The sequence below is a fragment of the Lepidothrix coronata genome, unplaced genomic scaffold, assembly GCF_001604755.1.
Source record: "Lepidothrix coronata isolate B3197 unplaced genomic scaffold, Lepidothrix_coronata-1.0 Scaffold5, whole genome shotgun sequence".
Taxonomy (NCBI): Eukaryota; Metazoa; Chordata; class Aves; order Passeriformes; family Pipridae; genus Lepidothrix; species Lepidothrix coronata.
Window position 1 is genome coordinate 4,917,697 of NW_016690185.1, and position 21,921 is coordinate 4,939,617.

Consider the following 21,921-nt stretch of genomic DNA (forward strand, 5'->3'; position numbering starts at 1 on the left):
AGAAAGATATTTACTTTCAGTAAGATATTTACTTTCAGTCAATTAGTTGCTAAAGGCAAGACAGCTTCTTTGAAAATCTGGGAAGCAATTACCATTTTGGAGCTACCTGTGCATAGCAAAGGGGTCCATAGAATGATTTCAGCTGCATATCAGTTTGAATTGCTGACCAAATAGCTTCCAGTCATTTTACCTCTATGTGCTCAGCAGCTTTGGGAAGTACCCATGAAGCTAAAAGCTCCCATGGCAGTGAATTTTCATTACCACTGATTGATCTTGGTCACCTTTTGCAGCAGTCTTTCATAATTATCTCTACTGCTAATTTCCTCTAATTGTAAAGCTCTTTAATGGAAAAAAATAGGCATTTGAATGAATGCTGCAGGGAAAATACACTAACATTAAACTTACTGTTTATATTCTTCCTTTTATTTTTCTCAAAAGGACTTAATTCCTATGGGATTTTTAAAAGATATAATCATACGTACAGTGTTTTGGCCCTGGCATCAGTACCTAAGATATTTAAGCTACACCCAAGCTACATTTGCTTGTCCCTGCCAAATACACTATTTAACTTCATCCAGAATGGAGTCTATCAAAGTGTAAACTAACTTGTCTTGAGGGATTAGGTTTATGCATAACATGGCAGTGCAAGTGAAGCTTATATATTAACAAACATTTATAGCACAACCACATACTTAAGGATATTATAAATCTGTAATCCATATTAGCAAATAATAATATTCTTATCAAAGAACATCAAGTTATAAGAACAAATATATCGATTTTGAGTGAAGAATAGCAAAGTTCAGTTTTCATCTGAAAAGCTTTTTCCTAAGACAGTGTTTAGGAGAGGTGAGTCAGATCGTTTGGTCTGGGCTGTCCTATTACTCTCAGAAATCCTCTCTTTCTGCACAGTAAACTTGGAAACTATTCAGACAGACAGAAAGGAATCCCAAGAAGTTATTTGTTATACTCAGTTTCCAAGGAAGAAGGAAGGGAAGAGCCTATTTTAACTAGCTGAATATAATGAGGTTGGAAGATTCTTTCTCACTATAAACTGAAAGTATAACACATAAAGGGAAAACAAGATTTAATTATATATGTAGAAAAGAATTTTAAAAATCATTCATTTTGTCACAAGCACTGACTTGCTCAGTGCTCTTTTCCTTCCAAGAAACTTACTTAATGATAATAGAGTATCAAGTGTCCAATTTTGTTACTTGTGCCTTCATGAAGCACAGTTCAGTTTGAAATGTTACCTTTTACCTCTCATATTGAAGATGTAAAAGGTAACTTTTGGCTAATAGGATGTTGCTGGAAAAAGTAAAAACGGCCTTATAAAGAACATTTTTTTGTGGTCAGCCACATGTCCGTCTCAGCCAGCTAGATATAACCAGCAAAAACTGCACCGAGGGCTCCTGTACTGGCAGTGAAATCAGACAAATTCCACAAGACCTTTTAGCCCTGATTTAAAACAACAACAACTCCCCCCCTCCAAAAAAAAAACCAAAAACACCAAACCAAAGCAAACAAAAAGTATAGAAACTTGTTACTGGCTGTAACACATTGTTACATGACATTGTTACATGTTGTAACTTCTTACTGGTAGCAGATAACAGCAGTTGGGTTGAGACCTAGACTGGGTAATGAATAGCTTAGTTTTTGTTCTGTACAAAATTGCTCTCTTAAAGCTCCATTACACTTTGCCACCACTGTAAGACACTGTTAAGATGTATGAAGGGAAAAGGACTATCATGAAGATTACACAGATCTGGTGGAAATGAACCCTGCAGTCCCCAAGGTAAGAGATGCCCCTCACTTAGCAGGATTAAGAGGTAAACAGACTGAGGGAAAAATAGGAGAAGAGGGTTAAAATCACAGTGATAAAATCAGGGTTAATTCCGGGCTTCAATGAACTTAATTGTTTGTATTTCAGTTTAAAACAAGTGCTTTGGTGAGGAGAAGGTGAGATGGCTTAGTGGGTAGGGTATCATGTTAGGACCTGGGGTTTTGTCCAACCCTCATCTAGATATCTTGTGTTACATGGAAAAATATTAAACCCTTCCTGTAACTCAGGTCTTTGTGAGGCTCCTCCTTCTCTGTTTCCCAGTCATGTTGTGGTAAAAAGTCCAATGCCAAGGGGAACATGTTCAACAGCTGATGGTGAAGGTCAGGTAAGACCAGACACAATGACCACCAAACCAGTTGTGTGGCAATCTTAGAATTTTCATTCAAGTTTCCTTAGGCAAGTACAGATCTAAAGTGACTACACATGAGATACATCATGCTTTGTTCAGTTGGATCATAAGATGAGTGCTCTTGAAGAGAGGGCTGACATGAAAAGGCTTGGAGCAACACAAGCATTGCTGCAGTTGTCAGAAGGCTGCAGCCTGCTGTGCGCACAGGACTGAGTATGCCAGCAAAACTGCATATGGGGCCTGGAAGAGCAGTAAGGAACCCAACCAGCTCTTGCCATCAGTGAAGCTGCATCCCTCTGTGGTATCAAAGCAGCAGGATGTCCAGCATGGAGGACAATGAATGACAAACCACTACACATTGAAACATGTACCTGTGAGCGACACATGGTATACAGCAGCCAGAGCAGATGAATTCTTTATACCTAAGCATGCACAGCCAGGGAAATAGAGCACCTCTTAGCAGCCATGCTTTGAAATATTACTGAAAAACAAAATGGGAAAAGGTCATCATCTTTGTCTGAGAACATTTGATGTCCAAATGAATATTTTGCATCCAGCATGCACTAAATACTGAGACAAAACTTGCATTAAGCTCAAGAGCATGGTTATGTGAGAAGGAAGGGCAGGTCATTTTGATCATTTTAATATCTGTGCCATGACAATTAATATTGCTCTTCCCTGCCCTGCCCCTCCTGTTTATGGCCCAGCTGTCTTCACCTTTCAACCAAGTGGCTGGTGCAGCTGGATCAGTGAAACCATTTTTACCCTGCATGTCTTCTTCTGAAACAAAAGCCACAAAATATCCCTCAGTGAGGGTTTCTCCCAATATTTCTTTCATTTATTCCTTTTGTGCTTTCTGCCTTCAGGCTTCCTTAAAAATGTAATTCCTATTTCTGTCACAGCATCACCCTTCAGCCTGTCCTGGAGGAAGGTGACTTCTGCTTCTAGGTGAACCTAAAAAGAATCAAGTCTGATCAGTTAAGTGAAGAAATCCCCAGTTTTCCACCCTCCTCCAGTATAAGAGCTTTTTTCCTCTCTCTCCCTCTTACCACAAGAGGACTCCCTTTTTCAGGTTTCATAAGAAACAGATTTCTAGATTGTTTTAAAATGTCTTTCCCAACTCAGTTAATAAAAAGGAAATTTATATGCACTGTGATTTGTATAATACATTACTCTTCATTCCAGTGCTTTGCTTTCTTCTGAGAACCTAAACTGTATACTTGATGATTTTGTGATCATAGAATTTCCTGGTCACATACTAAAATTTAAGATATAATACTTTTGTTAATTAGTCTTGTATCAGATACCATAACTCTGAGTCTGATTTATATACGTAATACTTGCTCAGGTTTATTTTCTCTTGAAATATAAAATACATGCCAAATTAGTTATTGGCAGTAACATAAAGCAGACCAAAAGTAATCTACTAGAAAAAGCCACAGAAGCTCTACTGCTCAGTAACTTTCAAATTATGCCCTCTATTTATTATTTTGTAAAAGTTTTAAATTTAAGAACAAAATTTGGAATGCCATCTGATACACTTCTGATGCTTTGATTTTAACATTATATTTATCCACATTTTGTTCTCCCTTTCAGCAGGTGCTGCAGTTACCTGAGAATATTGCCTATCTGCATATATTTGAATCTGGGGTGAGTATTACTGGCTACAGCTGTGGAGGAAAGTGCTATAGGCTCAAGCAGCAGTGGAGGAACCCAGCATGCCCCCATGGCTCCCCATATTACATGTCAGCTGGCTCCTCAACCCCTCCTGGCTTTTGCACCCAAGTCAGTCACTGAAGAGCCAGGCAGAGGCAGTGTGGAGGTGAGCCAATCTGTGTGTTTCTCTACCTCAGGATCCAGGGTCAGTTTGGCCCTCTTTTATTCAGATATAGACATTTAATATGAGAGTTTAAACAATACTGTATTTTCGTTTATCTGAGCAGGTGGGTTTGCTTTCCTGTGCCTGTGAATTAACAAAGAATGGTGAAAACAGATATGCACTTCCTTACCATTTCCAAGGCACCTCTAATCACCCCACAGAGGAGGTTACAGTAGCAAAGTGATGCTCGTTCTGCTGGGAGCTCCTCCACAAAGTCCACTAGTGGGTTTTTGTCCAGGATTAAGGAGAATTCATTTCCTGCAGCACTACTGCAACTCACACTAGGGGTGATCCCAAGGTACGTCTTGAAAGCAACCTGCAAAAGGATGAAACTCTGTTGCCTGAATCTGCTATATACAAACCAGAGATGAAACTTTAGAATGCAACATCCTGTACACTAGTTTTGCTCCAGGAAAATAGGGGGAAGGGCCAGACAGGCTAGAAATCAAACTAGATTTGCCTTTTCTGTGTTCAGCTTGAGCCAGCAATGCAAAACCAGAGTTATGTGATGCTCCAGGGAAACACAACAGAAGGCTGTCTGTTCTGTCTTTGATGTTCCTACATTTACAATCCCATACAAAGTGGTTTTACCATTATCACTCGTTTGCTTTTAGTCTGCTTTCAGTCATGTTATACTCCCCTGGGACCATTAGCCTTTGTATTAGGTCCTTCACTACATTGCCACAACTTTTACCATCACAGCTCAAGATGTCCTGCAACTGGTGTGTGTTTTTACTCTGATCTCCATCTGCAGTCACAAAAATAACAATAACCCACCAAGAACACGTCTGTCAAGACTGCAAACTTATTTGATTACTTAGAGCATTGCTTGCTTGCTTTCTACTACCGCTGAATGTTACTGTAAATGTGCAACATCTGCTCTGCTGGCGGCGGGGTGAGTTCTGCAGGCACTGACATCACGGCGTTATCTCGGCAGTGCGTGGGCAGGCGGGCCAGCAGCGGGCTGCTCGTCCTCGGGAGAGCTTTCCCCTGCTGCAAACTGCTGCGAAGATAAACTGTCTTGGTTTTTACCTCCTTAGTGAGTATCAGACATGGATGCTTTCCAAACAATCCTAAAGTTCTTCATCAACCAGAAAACTGCTATAGGTTACAGTTTTATGGCACTGCTGACAATGGGAGGTGAACGTGTGTTTTCTCTTGTTGCTTTCAGATGCCCTTGCAGCGGTGAAAACCTCAGGTACGGTTTGGTATTTCTCTTCTCCCCAGCTCTTGTTTTGCTAGTTATTGGATACTTCTTGAACAACAAGACCTGGAAACTCTTTACAGGCTGCTGGGTGAATCCCAGGAAAATATTCCCAAGAGGGAATGTCTGCCATTTCTTTTACGTCTTTGGACAAATCACTCTAAATGCCCTGGTTGCCCCAGTGATGTGGCTTTCTGTGGCTTTGCTCAACGGGACTTTTTACGAATGTGCCATGAGTGGCTTGGACACTCCTGCCTACTTAAAGGTGGTTTGCAACAGAAAATCTGAAAAGTGCTTTGGAGAGCTACACATGGTAGCCTGTGGCAAAAGCTCCATGCCCTTTTCAGAGAGTGATGAACTAAGACGAACACTTCAAGCACAGTCCCAGGTAAGAAAAATTATAAATAAAGAGCATTATGCAAATTGTACTGTTGCTATGATTTATCTGTGAAAGATCCTAATGTCAGATATGTTAAAAACATTGGTTTCGTGTAAACAGTGTTTTGGCAAAGTGCAGCCTTGCAAAATACAATCCATCTTTCAGTTCAGTTTGAGCTTTGCATACTTCCTGAGGGGCCCCACATACTTCCTGAGGGGCAGTGTCAATAAAACCAGAAAACTTTAAGCTTTCTTCCTGAACGGAGATAGCTCTGAAGAGATTAAAACGACTGAATTGTTTAGGAGGCTGATTTAACAGATGTCATTTCATTAAAGAGGTCTGTTCCAATAAAAAATTCATGCTATACTCTCTTATTTTAAACTATTGTAATGAATGCACATTGTACAATATAGAAGAGTGTGATAACCACATTGAAATCTTAGGTCACTAACAGCAGAAAGATACTGGAAAATAAGATTTTTGACAGACTTGTGTCTGCCTACATAACGTGTTTGTGTTCCTCATATTCGTGATGCCAGAGGTGAGCACATTTTTGTCCTGCTTAAAGGAAAGAAGAAATACTAACATAAAGCAAGCTGAGATTTTATTACATTTTACAATATTTGTGTAATACAGTTCTGCTCACTGCTTTGTAACACAAATAAATTCTGAGACAAAGAAACAAAGCAGTGGACGAAAAAAAAGCCACAGAAAAGGAAAAACACTGTGGAGCCAGGAAGTTTTTGTCAAGCAATTGTATCCATCTGGAACAATTTCCTCCCCAAGAGCCAGTTTTATTTTCAAGTCCTCATGCAAATAGGACTGGAATGCAGACAAAGCCTGCACTGCAGACAAAGCAATTTATTTGGGAGTTTTAGAAGGAAATAATAAATAGTGCTTCAGAATTTAAGTTGTATGCTAGGAAATAGTGAAAGACCGGTGACTGGGTTTGTAGTGTGAGAATACATGACTTCATTTTCCAACCTGTAAGAAAATGACAATCTGCTAAAAAGAGCAATTTCTCAAACACCCATAGAAATCATCAGTCACTACAAAGTGATTAGGGAAAATAAAAGAAAGCTAAACTATTCTTCCCTACCAGTTCCTAACAAGAGTTGTTTGTCAAGCTTCTCTGTTTCACAGCTTTCCTTGAGGAAACTTTCTACATTCCCTCAGCTAAATACAGATTTTTACTGGTGGTTATTTTTTTAACATCAGTGCAAGAGTTCACATGAGAAAGGTTGCAGCTCTCCATTTCATCACCATTAGAGCATGGGAAACAAGTTCCAGTTCATATGGATCTCTGAAACCTAGAATAATTTTTCCACACTGGAATATTTTCCACTGTTTCTAAACAAGTATTACATTTTTTTGCAAATGTTACATATTGCAGTAGAGTAGATGAGTAAAACTGTTGGCTAGGCCAGTGGAACAAGGCATGAAAAAATTGTCTTCACACCTCTGCTCTCCTTAGAGGAGAACATCCCACAATAACAATTTCAAGCACATTTTTCCACTGTCATCCCTTGCTGGGGTAGCTCTTTCTTTTAAAATGTTCTTAACAGAATTTTGTCAGACTCTGAAGCTCCTACAGAAAAAAAAAGCTAACTGATGGTGCAAAAGCATATTTCAGCAAAAATTAAGTTCTCTGAAAATACAGAAATTGTTTCTAATAAGTGTGTAGATGAATAGGGTTCAATTCCAGTGCTAACACAGACCTACCAATGCACATAATATTTCTTCATTGTCATGCTCTCCTGGCATTCTCACAGAATTGGGCAAAAAGGTAATTTTTAACTGGTTTTAGCATAAAATAACTTTCCATTATAAAGGATTGATTCATCAAAGTCAAGAAAGTTTCACAATAATAGCATAGATTCCAGTGAATATTCTGCCAAAAGAATTGGGGAACATTTCAAATTGGGGAACACTTTAAATTTGAGAGCATCTTCTATATTCCTGTTAGTTAATGTGGTTGTTGCATTTGAGAGGTTTTTTAATTAAAAACAAGTCAGAAAACAATACATCTAAGTGAGCTCACAATTAAAAAGTTGATTGATCTGGGGCAAAAGGTCACCCGTTTTGGTTTTGTAGTTCATCATTATTTAAAATTGTGTCTTAATACTAATTTTTGTTAGGTAATTTTATTTAACACTTTCAGGAGATAGAAAACTTTTTACCATCTAGTGACTGATATTTTATTCTCCCGATGCAATTTTCTCTTTGTGTGACAGAATACGGAGAGCAATTCCAGTACGCTACATGCCAGATGGTTATGGTTTTGCAATAAACTCTGATAAATATTCTCTCTAAATTACTCAGATACTACTCCTGCTCTCAGGTCTGCTCTCTTTTCTGTATAGCTCTCTTCAGCCACTACATTATTTGATAGATCATTTAGACCTCTCATAGATTTTTCTTCACATACAGTCTTCTAGTTGAGGTCTGATTTGAAATCATCTGTCTCTGAACCTGCCACTGCCATTGCACTGGTCATATCTCTTCAGGGAACTGTTATCCAAGTTCCTTTTGTTAAAATATGGTCTAGGGAGGCAGTAAGACTCTAGTATGAGCCAACTCTTCAGGACTGTTTTACCTTACACTATAAAAATCAACCAGCTTTTGCCTTCCTGAGAAAAAGACACTAAAATAAGCACTTTTGAGAAGTCTCAATCTGATGGATTTCTCCTTCCCTTCAGTCCCCATATGGATGCCCCATTAACATCAATGCCAGCACCAAATGCAAACTGGAATGAGATGCCTGCAGCAGGGTTCCAAAAGGAGCAGCAGGTCCTCCCTACAAAGTTTGGTCACTTGATCAGACATTCGTGATTTAAGTAGCATTTTCACTTGCGTCTTTTTAACCTGAAACTCATTTCTTTTGCTTTCCCAGATTTTAGGCTGGTGTGTGATAGTTACCACAGCCCTTCTCTCCCTACTAGCCACTTGCTGTGCCAGCTGCCATTCAAAAGTCAGTCACCTCCAGCAGATGTTCGGAAGAGTGTATGAGGGGACGGAGAAGGAGCAACTGGAGCATATTTTCCAGCTGTATGCCACCAAGCTGAGTGAGAGAAACCTCGAGTGCTTTTTTGAAAACAAGGAACCAGAACCGATTTCCCTGCCAGCTTTTCAGGCATGGGAGGATGCTTCCCAGCTTTACTCTTTCAGCAGCAGCAAACAGCATTATAGTACAATTCACAAGCTAGTTGAAGAAGGCCAGAAAGGAACCAGTGAGGAAAGGGAGACAATGCTGGACTTTGTGGAAAGAAGGGAAATACCATAAATCAATTTTCAGCTTTTTTATATCTTGCTAAAATAGCATACTTCTAGCTGGTTTCATCTCTATTTTTTTTCCCACAACAGTCTCTTTCTTCTTCATCATGTTCCCTTCCAGTAATACACTTGCTCCAAAAGAATGGAATGAAATTATTTCCCTACATGAGTGAAAAGGCTGCGGTCCTCCATGTCATCCGGGGTTCATGCTTTACTAATGTCACTGGCTGACAGCAAGAGCTGACAGCAAAAAGAGATGAATAATGACTTCTACAAGTGGGTTTTAACAATATCCCATGTAAAAGGTGTTATAGCATTCTCTATGTAAATCAAGAGACTACCATTAAGTAACATCATTTAAAGTGTGTGAATATGATAATAGAAGATGTGTGTAGCTTTCTGACAGCCCATAGAAAGTAAAGGGTTTCCTTCCAAGTCACTTCCAGGAGAATTGCAGGTACAGCCTCATTTTAAGGCACCAGCAATCCCTCAAGACTTCTCTCTTTGGATATTTTGCCAAACATCTTCTCCATATTATCTTCTCCAACTGAGAATTTCTGTTTGTATGGGTATCAAGTTCTAGTTTTGAGTGGGTTTCAGGCACTAGGTGCAGCCTGTAGTGCTATGTAATACTGTTTGTACTGGGCCTACAGCTAGTGTACAACGGAGGGCCTGGAATGAAAATTCCACTTTTCAAGACAAGAAAATATTTTTGCAGAAGACTGATCTTCATTTTTCTGAATATCTTAGAAAACTTAGTGTCAGGAGCAAGAAGAACTGGCAGATGAGGCAACTGCATAATCAGTGCCTCTGACAAATGCGTTTCACCCCAGAGCCCTATGCTTTACCTCACCCACTTGGAATTCACCATCTGGCTCCCACACAAGATATCCATCCAGAGTATTCTCAAACACTGTATAAAAGGAGAAAAAAGTTACTTTCCCTGGGGTGTCTGGGCAGGCTTTTACGCAGCATTTTACTGCCAGTCTCTCCGAGTCTGCAAAGAATCATATTTTTGCTGTGCTTGAGTCAAGCTCTGAACAACAAACCAGGGTACTCTGCCCAGTTGTTCTCATACTCATTGTGCTTCTTTCAGCAGGTAAAAGTATCTACAGGCATATACAGACAATTACTCTTTATGAAATAAAATCCAAGAGCTAATTCCACTGTCTGCTCAGAATTTTTCTGTATGTTTTGAATAACCTGTGACCTTTCAGACAATGTTTAAACTACTTTTATCCCAAATGATTCACTTAGCAACAGACTTAGAACATGTCATACACTCAAATGCTGCAGCTGAAAGCACAGGTGCAACACTGCCAAAATGAAAGTCACAACAGCAGCCATGTCTGACACTATGCCTGGCATATACACTGGGTTCCTCTCCTGGTATAGCATCTACCTACTTTCAGGGTATACAACCCTTCCCGTTTGTCTGGTTTTATCTTTCTTTATGAGAGCTGCTCCAACATCTTCTGTTCAGCCCCGTTTCACCTCCTCCGTACATGCAAGAGGAGAGGAGACACATCCTGCTGCCTGGGCCAACCCTTCTTTTCCAAAACTTCCTTCCTCAGTGGTACCACAGAAAACCAAAGAAAGTAGAGACGCAAAGGGGAGGACATCAAGTAGGTTAATAAGTTGATCAAGGAATATGGGAAACGTGGATTGATGTAAAGATAAGGCCTCCACTGTGATATAATATCTGGGACACCGAGTCAAAAGCATAGCTGGTAGAGGGAAGGGAGGAAGGACAGAGTGATCCCACTCAAGGCTTTTGGCATACTCTTTTCCTTTGGAAGAAAGCTCAAAGCTCTGCACTTGAGAAGTCAGGGCCATATGAAACAGCAGTGCTTCCCAGCCTAATCTTCTACTATGGAGGAACAAAACCAAGGTGCATTCTCCTCTCCTTATCCTTACCCTGCTTCATATTTGCAGGTAATTCCTATTGAGAGTGTCTCCACCTCCAAGACAGCTGCTGAACAATTCATGCTGCAGTGTGTGCCTGGTAGAAGCCCTCACTGATCCTCATTCCCAGGGCTGTGTGACTGTTTTATCTTACGAAAATGCCTATGACCTAATGCAATTCCATGTGGATGCTGGAATACTTCCATAAAACCAGACAAAAATAAAAGCAAGTTTGACCTACATTTTCAACTGGAATCTGGTTTTGGCAAATTTAACCCTGTTCTTCAAGTTGCTATCGCAAAAGCTGTTTTCTATCAACATTGTCCCTAAATTCAGCAGCTACCATGGTAGCTCAGGATGAGACAAAGACTATTGTCAACACTATCCAAAACAAACTGAAGAGAGAGAGAAAAAACCCAACAAACAAAACCAAACAGCAGAATCAACATTTTCTGCTGCAAAACTTAGATTTCTCATTAACTCTTACGTCCATCAAAATATGAGTACACAGAAAACTTCTGCTCAGTTCTCTGTGCTCTGTCCCTCAGTTTACTTATTTCAATTCTCTTAACTCTTCTCCCACTACACATCTGCTGCTCCCTCAAACTAAAGTATTTGTTATAAGAATAAAGACTTTTTAACTGTGCTAAGCCGTCATACATTTTCAGTTTAGTTTCATCTATACTTGGCATTATGGTATGATGTATCCGTCCTAATTCTATTGTTTCAAATTTCCTGTGTAAATGAGAACTTGCATACGTAAAAGAAGTAGCTGGTTTGCAATGGAACACCAAATTAGGGCAAAATCACAAAGCTATAAAGTGAAAATTGTGAAAATGTCTTGTCAGGAAAAATAACTGAAGCACATAGATAAGTAATTCAATGAACAGATATGAATATTTACAAAAAAACACGGGCTATGACTGGACATTAATTACTTCAAAACTAACATTTACAGCTTCTCAGAGAGTAAAACAAAGGTCTTTTCAGTCTTTGTGACTCCAAAAGACTGGAAAGAAAAATGAATGAGCTGTTTTAAAAGTCGTATCCATAAATCTGTTTCATTTCTATCTATGAAATGAAAGAAAAAAGAATATTTATTTAGACATGTACACAGGCTTGCCATCGAAATTATGCCCATATAAAGCAAAATCTCTCTTTTGAAAATGATACTAGCAGCTCTATAAAATTATATATTGTTTAACGTCAAACAAGAAATCTATGCAGTCAGAATTAAATATGTACCACTGACCTTTTCCAAAGTCTCAACCAGCATTCCCTCTCTCTAAAGCAGCAAGAATAAAATTCATTAAAATTTTGATGATGTTTAAACACAGTCTAGAATTACCGAAATACTTAGGAAGCCACTAACTTATCAGTCCCTTTACATACTACTGAGGACTTTTCACTACAAAACATTGTACGCATAAGTAATGACAGAAAATAAGTAAGTACAGACTGTTAAATAAGTGAAAACCATAATTTCAAATGGCATCATAACAAGATTAATGAAGGACCAGAATTAATCTGCTTAGAAGGGAAAAGCAGCCAAAATAATATTTCTCCTAGCATACTTTTCATTATTAGTGTTTTTCAGTCAGTGTTTGGTAAGGCAAGTTGCTTTACAGCAGCTGATTCCAAACTTTTCTCATAAACTTTTCTTTATTCTTTACAGTACAGCACTTCATTTTTCAGTTTACTGTCTACCACTTAGCACAGCAACCTGCTATATGCATTTCTCTCTTACTGCTAAGGTCTGAAAAAGAACATTTAACCACTTTGTAAATTCTGCTAGCTTCTGTCAGACTTTCAAACTGGCCAAGGGACCTTGTGTGGCAGCACCTTCCATGACAAGGGGAATCACATCTCTTGTCCTGCAGCTCTGGGCTTGGGGGTGACATGATTGGATTACCCCATCCCTTGTTGTCCCCAGGGACCTCTCTTCAAAGAGCCACAGAGACATTTTCTGCATTCACGGGGTACTGAGCATCTACAATAAAGCCCATATCTGCAGTCACTGCTTTTCAGCAACAGATGTATCCTTAGGCACAGCACTGCTTAGTAGAGCAATGGAGGATGTGAGCCAGCACTAGCTCACCGTGAACCAGAGGGTGTGGTCTGGCTGCTTCCATCTCTGGCTTGCACAAATACCTCCTGGTGCTGGAGAAGGTAACACTGGGATTAGATCTAAAACCAGAAGCTGTATATTTTTTGCATGTTATTTGAATGATGTCAAGGTTCTGTGAGGAGGAATTGAAGGAAAAATTTGACTTTGTAGGATTATAGAGCAAAATTATCACCCTTATCCCAAAAGTATCTACTTAATTATACTCAGACCCAAATTCTGAATCCAGACTTGGACATTACTTCTTCAGCTGAGTTTTGTTCTTAATACCATTCCTCAATTGGTTTCCATTTTCTCACTCCAGTTTGCCAGTGAGAGCCTACTTTATATGGCCTATTTTATCTTTTCTTTATTCAGTCCCCAACTGTAACCATGCCAAGTCACAGGACCAACATGAGAAGTCAGTCGGCACCATGAGAACTCAGTGTAGAAGGGCTCTTCTCCAGTCTAGTATATGGCAGCAGTAAATCCCAGGCTTTGTAGTCTGAACCAGTGGTTGAAGTTTTAAGCCCTCAGTCATTGCCTTGGGTGCACTTTTCCTCCATCTTTATTTCTTAATATGGGAAGGTGGCTTTGTAGTCCTCATTTTATGGTTGTTTTTTTTTTGTTTGTTTGCTTTATCTCTTTCCATTTCCTCAGGGAACACCCACAGCCTGACCTTACAGACTTTTCCTGTGTTTTGCAAAAGACTGCTGGATAACAACTATGCTTACAGGACATTTGGCTCTAAGTACTTGAAGTACTTAACTGTCTTTATTTACTTTAACTTTGAACTGGTTCTACTCATCCTCAAACAGATTTATACCTCAGAGGACTTAGTACAGTTGAGTATTTATGCAGTTTCTCCCAGCTGAGAACCTACTGCTGAGGAGTTAAAGGCATTATGTAAACAGCTGAGTGATTTTGAACAGAAAAATTTAAGAGTGTATTTGCAGTTACTTGCTGGATCACTTTACATATGTTTTGTTGGTATGCGCCTCAGACAAATCTGCTTGAAGAGCATTTAAAAATGTTTTCCCAAAGAAATGTGAAAATGCTTTCCATATCACATTTTGCCTCAGAAATGCTATACTCCTACTACAAAACTCCTCCTTTAGTTTGCTAAAAATAGTCTTTTCAAGAGACTGTGTGTACTTTAAAGTTAGTTCCAATCATTCCAAGTAATCTTTTATTTCTCTTAGTAAGTCTCTTTTGAAGTACAACCTGCAGAGGAATAGTGTCTTTTTCCTTACTTCAATCATTAATTTTGCACTGTATTGTGTTGTTGAATCCCCTGTACTTAAGAATGGTGGTTCAACTGTAATAAGGTATTTGTAAATAGAAACATGAAGATTAAGACCCAGAAAACCAGATATCTCACATATACATGAAAATAAAGTACCAACACCACCTAAAGTAGAATGTAAAAGTGAACAAAAATGTGATTTTGCAGCCTGGTATCATTCTTTTAACGAGACAGTGTATTTTAAAACAGTGATTGAAATGCCGCTTGTCTCATGGGTTTCGTTCAGCTGCCCTTATTATCTCCAATGGATCCTCTACCCCAGCTCAGCTGATCCACAGGACAAGCTTTGTTATATATCATCCTGATTTGAGACTCCAAAATAGACTTTACTGAAGTAAGAAATTTAGTTTCGACTCTTTTATGAGCTAATGGGCTCTGACTGGCTTTTAGCACTGTCACCTGCTTCTCCTTTAAACTTTGGCAGGTCGTGGTGTACATGTGTGTTTTGCACATGTGCACCTTATAGCCGTACCGGCAACAGGAAAAAGAGTTTCTTTCTCCATTTCTGCCACAGCCATCTGCTTCTCTATGATAAGCATCTTGGAATAATAATGTAACTTCTGTCCCTCCATCTGAGTCCGATGCAATGTAGGTATTTCTGACAGAGTTAATGTGAGCAGGACCACACACCATCTGGCAATATCCACATACACTTTGAACTAAGATACTCCTGTATAACTGGCACATCCTAGTGCCTTAGTTCACTACACAGAAAGCCTGCTGCTTCCCAGTTCTGTGGGTTAAACATAATGATCACATAATGAGAATTACCCCATGCTGCTGGTAATTCTCAAGCAATCAAAAAGTATGCCAGGCATACTTTTGTCTCCTAAAATGAGCCAATGGAAACAAATCTCCGTTCAATTAACTGATGCCCTGATCTCTCCTCTTAGACTAAATGACCATGTTGTAAATTTCTCTGGCATAAAGTGTGGTTAATTTTTGCCATTGGGAAAGGCCAGGCATATCTTCACTGGCAACACTTCATAGGTGGGAACCATAGAAGATAGAAGGGATCATTCATCATGACCTGAGCAGGTGTTAGACTGAGCTAACTCAGTATCTATGAACTACCACCTCCTTTACAGTGACTCAGCAGTCTAATGAGGCTAGATGTCTTACGAATTTCTCTTTGAGCTTCCCCAGGAATTCTGACTTGCCCATGGGGGCAAAAGTAGATCTTTAGAAACCCATGTATTGCCACTAAATTTCCTCCTAGATATTTCTTTTCTGACAGAAGTGTGAACAACTACTCAATAAAAGGGAAATTTCCATCAAAGAAGGTGAAAATACACACTGATTTTATGTTTTTAATTTTATTATTAGATTTGTGGGTAGTCAGGAAAATGTTCCTCTCATTTTCCTTTCTTACAATTCTTCTTTCCTACCACTGAGATTTTCTTTTTGCAGAAAAGCCTGTGGCTTATTCTTAATATTAATTACCATTTTAAACTTAAAAACCACCTGAGATAATTATGGAGATGATGAGGAGAGTCAAATGGCAGAACTAAGAATATTGAAGTTTAAGATCTGTATGAGATGGTTAAGGCTTATGCTCCTAGGAAGAGAAAACAGTGAGGGAATATATGATTGGAAGTTTGTTAAAATGGGATAATTTTTTTTGTTTATTGCATTCTCCAGCAAGTGTAGAAAAAATCAGCTTAAGCTGTGACAAACAAAACAAAACCCTACCTTTTTATTTATTCTAATGGCAAAACGCCTCATTGGCTGCTAGAAATAGAAGAACTTTAATTTCAACTTAGTAACTGACTTTAAGGTCAGTTTATGTCAGGGGCTGGCAGCCTCTTACAGCTGGCATCCCATTTCGTGTTATGTGTTATGGAGTTGTAGATAAGGAAAAGGCTGTATTTCATCCAGTGGAAGCATGGATGTGACTGTGGATTGGTTTTTGTTATGACAATCACGATACAGCAGAAAATGTAGGCAACTGTTCTGGAGTAAACTGATAGAGGAGGATAAAACTAAGACCACTGAATCTGATGAAGCTTTAGAAAATGTAAATCTTATTTACCTGTGCAATCATGTCTGCAGTTTCAGAATAACTGCGGCATTTTTTAACAGCTGAACGAGCTAAAAAGTCATCAATCAGCCTTACACCAATGCCGTATCCCCTAGAGAGGAAACAAAGAAAGTTAACATTCAAAATTGGGAGCTTCTTACCATCTCTCTAATGTGTCTCTTGTGCTTTCTTGAAAAAACAGATGTATGTTCTGTATTGGGTGGCTTTGATGATGACAGATTTTGCTGGTCTACATTCTTTTTTCTACCACCTTTTGCAACACAGTGGGATTGCTGCTCACGTAGTCATTTAAGGAATCATACTTCTTTAAGCATGATACTCCTGGCAAGGATGATATGAATTGTCTATACAATTTGTCTATACATTGTATATACATATATATATACTTACATTTACATGTATGAATAAATATTAGATAGTAGATATATAAGTTTAATATATAACTAACATCCACAATATACCTGATTAATACTGCTTTGTCACTAAAAAGAGGATAGAATAAAATAGCAGAGTTTCCACTATACTTCTGGGATACCCGGTGTTCTTCCCACACTGTCTCTGTAAGGAGAACAAAGCAACTATCCCTTTGGGACACAGCCTTCACCTCTAGGCTGGTATGGAGTTCAGCAAATCCTGGGCACACTCATTGCAGCATTCAGGTGCCAGGAAAATCCATAGGAAATGGACTAACACCTGATCTCTTTCACTTTCTCCTCTTATCTCTTCACCTCATTTTTCTCTCTTCCTCCACAATTCCCTCTCATCTGTTTTTCTAACATGTTCTCTCCCTTCATCTAACTAGGAAAAAATCATGAAAAAATCCAAAAGTTGCTAGTTAACATGGAGTTTCAGTACACCACCATCTTCATTTTGTATTTAAAATGCTGAAATTTTTTAAAAAAATGAAATAAAAAGGGATGGAAGACAATGGATTTTGTTAATAAAACAAATACTCATTCCTAGCTCTTACACATTAACAAAGGTCAGTAACTTTATAATGTGCAAAACAGCTGTGCTCCCAAGCATTTCCAATAAAAGAGATTGACACATATCTTATGAAAGAATGCACACTCAACTCAGAAGTGCTTTTAGGGAATTTTTCATTTACATTTTTTGTGGATGTCGGTAGTCCCTGCCTGTTTCTCAGAGGCCCTACATCCTCAGTGAAGCAGTCCGAACTCAATGGAGTCTCTTACCAGTTTCTGTACCACATCTTTGTCAAGAAGCCAAAAAGTAATCTGATGTCTAATGTGATGACCACAAAGTGGTTTTGGCAGTGTGAAGATTAAAATTGCAGTAGATCATGCATCTAGAAATAATGAAATATTTATCTATTGCCTAAGTATCAATAACATTGGCAAGTATGTCATGAGCAATTACCAAGGTATGTATTGGTGATGTACAAGACTACTTAGATACTTTTCAACTTTTATGCCTCAGATTTGCAAAGTCAAATTAATAATACTTTGACAAGCAGCTGTTTGGCAACTGCACAGTGAAAAACACCCTTCTCATTATGGACTATATATGTACAGAGAGAGACCATACCATCCCCACCTGTCACAGGTCTGCTAATCTACAAGGTTTCTTCCTGAAACTAGGCTGTTTTCATAATCACAGTAGAAAAGAACAGACGTACTGTTTTAATGAAACCTGTAATTATATCATCAAGTCCTCCTCAAACCAAAAAGATTTTATAGAATCAGCTATAATAATGAAAACATAGGCAGCAAAATCTGCCTCCACAGATTCTTCCAGAAGTCTGTGCACTCTTTAAATGTATGATTTTCGTCACAGCTGAATGAGAGATGACTATAAAATAAATATCTGAGGGATGTTGTCCCTCCTAAGTTTGTGAATAAATTACTTTTCTTTTTGCCAAACAATGATTTTTTTAACTCACTCTTGTGGATAGTTATTGGACTATAGCTCATTTGCAAACTTTCAGGTTAATTGTAAAGCGGTCAGTTATTCTGTCCACTGTGATTGCTGTAAATCCATTTTGCATGTCCATTTTGGCTGAAAACATAAGCCTTACTGTTCTGCCAAAGATCTTAGTATATCTTGTTAACTAGCTCAAAAACTGTTTCTTGCTGATTTTCCATGATATCTTTATTTTTATGGCAGTAATGCCCAGGAATCTCAGTCAGAATGACAGGATCTTGTAATCACAGGATCTTCATTTTCCAAAGAGATTATCCACTTAAAGATCCATTCTCATTGACTTTTTGTGCTATCTCACTATTAAGAGACCATTGCTATATGGTCTCTTAAAGGTGAGAGGCCCATCTGCTCTTAACCCAATGAGGGGGGAAGCTGAAATGAAATGCATGGATATAGGAGATTAAATTTAGAAGTTTATATTGTTAATTAGCATAACAAAAAGATCAACAAGGAACAAGTGTAAGCTATGAAAACGATCCTGACACCATTCTTCAGTGAATTCAAAAGCTAATTGTCGATCTTAATTCACAAATTACCATTATTTCTGTTGACAGAATATCAGACTGTCATCCCTGTCATCTCTGTAATCCTAGACAGACTGCAGGAACTCATAAGATAACAAACAGAAAGCTGAGAGGTAACATATAGCTGGACAAACAGCATTATGGATAAAGCTGAACATTTCAAGCAGTACTTACATTCTATCTAAACAGGTGTTGACGTCTTCATCATTTTCATAGTCCTTGCACAGCTGGGCTACCAAAGCCCCATATGTGAGTACAAAAAGTTCTCTGCTCTGCCAGGAAATCAAAAGTGAAGCAAACTAGAATTAAACTTTTCCAAATTTTTAACTGCTACTGGATGAACAACAAGGAAGAATAACATTTGCATTAATAAAGAAACTATTGTCTATGGATGCATAATCGCTGAAATCCACAATTCATGTGTGACAGAGCCTGAACTGATTGTCACTTGAGTTTGTACAAGGATTTTGCTTGTCAGAAATACCATTTCTTGGGATGCTTGCAGTTACTTTCATCAAGTGCATTTTTGCATCCTATAACTTCATGTATGTATGCTGGATTGATAAATGCTGTCAAATGCCATCGAAGAATAATGACAAACATTTAGTTGCAGGAAGAATAATAGAGGCAAAGAGCTATTAATTCTTTTGCAATAGGTACAATAGTTTACAAAGGTAAGGTTGATCTGATTCAATTCATCAGCTGATTTCTCCAAAAATAAAGAAACTAAAAAGCAGATAAAAAATTTAATGCAAAATAGTGGAAAAATACTATAATTCAACACCATTGTAACAAATAATGACAAGATGAAGGGGACGGGTGAGGATTACAGCTGCTTGCCCAAGGAGCATGGAGAGCAACTGAACATGCCAAAGGCCTAACTTTGCAGAGATTCTGTCTAAAGTGCTAGACTGGGATCTTCAGCTGTGGAGGAATTAATTAAAGGAAGTACCCTAGCCCTGTGGCATATGATTAGACTAGAGGGACTTTTCGTTTATAGCCTGTGGAGAAATTAGTGAATAACAATGAAAACAACAGAACAAATCACATGAAGAAAGGAAGAACAGCTTGGTGGAAAGACCTATTCCTGCTCTCCTTGCATCAAAAGCTTGGAGTTTAATATGCAGCCATTTCCTAAATTCACCTTAGTGATAACTTCTGTTTACAATAACATTGGACACTTGGCCAAATTCTCATTAACGAGTTTTTAATGGATTAAATGGATGTCATACGAGTTCTGTATTGTTGTATTATTATTGTTCAGCAAAAAGTCTGTGTTGTAATAAGAACAATACTTTAGAGAAACCCAAGCATATTATATCAACATAATTGTATTTATCATCCACTCTTGCAATCCATTGGAATACTTTTTGCCCATAAACTTACGTACATGAACATAAATTATCTTATATTCTTCTGTTTCTTTGTCAGTGGAGATCTCTGTCCCCTTTTCAGAAATTACCACAACATTGCTGTAAAGCCTTCTGGACCTTCTTCACTGCCTGAACTCCTGTCAGAAATCGCCATTCACCATACAGAGAGCCCTAAGGCTCTAAGTTTCTGAAAAAAGATTTGTGTGGATTTGAACCACTCAAGCACTAACAGAGATCTTCTCTCTGTGTTTCATTTAGAACTGTCTAACCAAGGAGGCAAATAAACCTGGCATTCCTATCTTTGACCATAAATCGCCCAAAGCACTTAAACCTCTGTTTCTGAACAGATCACAAACTCAGAAAATTTGTGCCCCTCTTTCTTAAGCCTGTTCAGAATCTCAGCAGTAGGGATAGTAGCCATGAATGCTGCCAGCCCCTCTGCTCTTGTACTGACAGACTCATCCCCATCCTTTCACTACTTTCAGACTGTTCAGAAATATGACTGCATAATATACATCAATACAGTAATAGCTTATTCTTACTCCATGCACAATTTTAATCACACATTACAAAAATGTCTTACTATTTTGTGGTTCTCCGGCTTTCTTCCTGGTGACCGAGACATGTTGCTTATGTAATTCCTGATGTATTCGATTGTCAGTTTATGTCTGTTCTTCCTCAAGCAGCATAGTTTTCTCTCAATCACTGTATTTCCTCTTTCTCTTCTCTAAAGTTTTCTCCTCTCTGCTCTTCTGCCTCTTGCATGAGATGTGTTTGCTGCAGTCTGTAATGCTATTGATGCTCCTCCTATCCTCTGTGTGTACTGAGCCCTTTGGGAGGAATTTGACCAGCAACAGATCTGCCTCTGTCCACAATATAAATAAACACTTCATCCATGAGAATGATACACAGTAAACATCCATGAGAAGTCAAATCAGGCAGCCCCAAGACATTCACAGCTTTTTAGAGACAATAAATTAATTCTGTTGTTTCTATCAGACTTTGGTGTTTGAAGAGCTAATGAAAGCTTCCTTTCTGAAGAATAAACACACAATTGCAAGACACTGCTGCAGAAGCTAATTAAAAATTGACAATTTTTAACTTAAAGGAGCTATAGTCTCATGTCAGCTCTGACTGCTTTAGTCTGGTGAGTTGATGTCTGCCTAAGCAGGGGCAGTGTGTGTTATAAGGCACTGCTACCACCATGATTCTGCAAAGCTGGCAGGACAGATATAGAGAACTTCCAGCTTCCCAGAGTAATGAACTGTGTACCTGGTACAACTAACAGCTTGTGCAAATGGCACTTTCATTAACAATGTTCCTTGGGGTGTTCTATCATTCTTAGCCTGTTATAGCCCCTATTTGTAAATATCCTTGCTATGAACATCCAGGCTTATTTTGCCTGTTTTCCTCTGTAGTAAATTTGGCCTATATGGTTAGCTTAGATTTGCAATAAATTTCAACTATTGTCACAGGTGAATTTAGAAATTAATCAGATAGCTGTCATTCCTTATAGGACTTACTTGCACATGTAGTCCCACTGAGCCCTCTCAGGAAGGGAAGGAATAATATATGGCCTCGTCTGAATGTCATGCTGTTACTAAATTTATATTAATTAATAGATTCAATGTTAGAGTAAAAATACATATATTTACTACTCCAGATACACGGAAAGCATTCAGATGTGATTTTTTTTTTTTTGCAGGTGCTTTTCTGGCCCTGTAAAATCCTACTCCATTTTATAGGTGAAACTATTGTAGGTACTTCCCACGTCTAAATTTAAATAAATTTTAA

At 38.5% G+C, this 21,921-nt stretch overlaps 2 protein-coding genes across 2 annotated transcripts; one reads left to right on the top strand and one right to left on the bottom strand.

Moving 5' to 3' along the window:
- Positions 1-1,558: 1,558 nt before the first annotated feature.
- On the bottom strand, positions 1,559-20,926 carry TRAPPC3L (trafficking protein particle complex 3 like). The gene is made up of 5 exons (XM_017830244.1): positions 20,711-20,926; positions 18,929-19,026; positions 16,278-16,377; positions 4,205-4,390; positions 1,559-3,149 (listed from the first exon to the last, which is right to left on the bottom strand). Exons 1-5 carry the CDS (start codon positions 20,750-20,752, stop codon positions 3,030-3,032), a joined length of 546 nt encoding a protein of 181 aa, XP_017685733.1. The 5' UTR covers positions 20,753-20,926; the 3' UTR covers positions 1,559-3,029.
- LOC108504799 (protein FAM26E-like) lies at positions 5,026-11,237 on the top strand. The gene is made up of 2 exons (XM_017830233.1): positions 5,026-5,666; positions 8,551-11,237. Exons 1-2 carry the CDS (start codon positions 5,127-5,129, stop codon positions 8,938-8,940), a joined length of 930 nt encoding a protein of 309 aa, XP_017685722.1. The 5' UTR covers positions 5,026-5,126; the 3' UTR covers positions 8,941-11,237.
- Positions 20,927-21,921: the final 995 nt, after the last annotated feature.

Excerpts from the sequence above, each read along its gene's own strand:
- LOC108504799 (XM_017830233.1), top strand. The coding sequence starts at position 5,127 with ATGGATGCTTTCCAAACAATCCTAAAGTTCTTCATCAACCAGAAAACT. Across the intron at positions 5,667-8,550 it reads CACTTCAAGCACAGTCCCAG|ATTTTAGGCTGGTGTGTGAT; the intron begins GTAAGAAAAATT and ends TTGCTTTCCCAG.
- TRAPPC3L (XM_017830244.1), bottom strand. The coding sequence starts at position 20,752 with ATGTCTCGGTCACCAGGAAGAAAGCCGGAGAACCACAAAATA. Across the intron at positions 19,027-20,710 it reads AGCCGGAGAACCACAAAATA|AGCAGAGAACTTTTTGTACT; the intron begins GTAAGACATTTT and ends ATTTCCTGGCAG. Across the intron at positions 3,150-4,204 it reads TTAGAGGTGCCTTGGAAATG|GTTCACCTAGAAGCAGAAGT; the intron begins GTAAGGAAGTGC and ends GATTCTTTTTAG.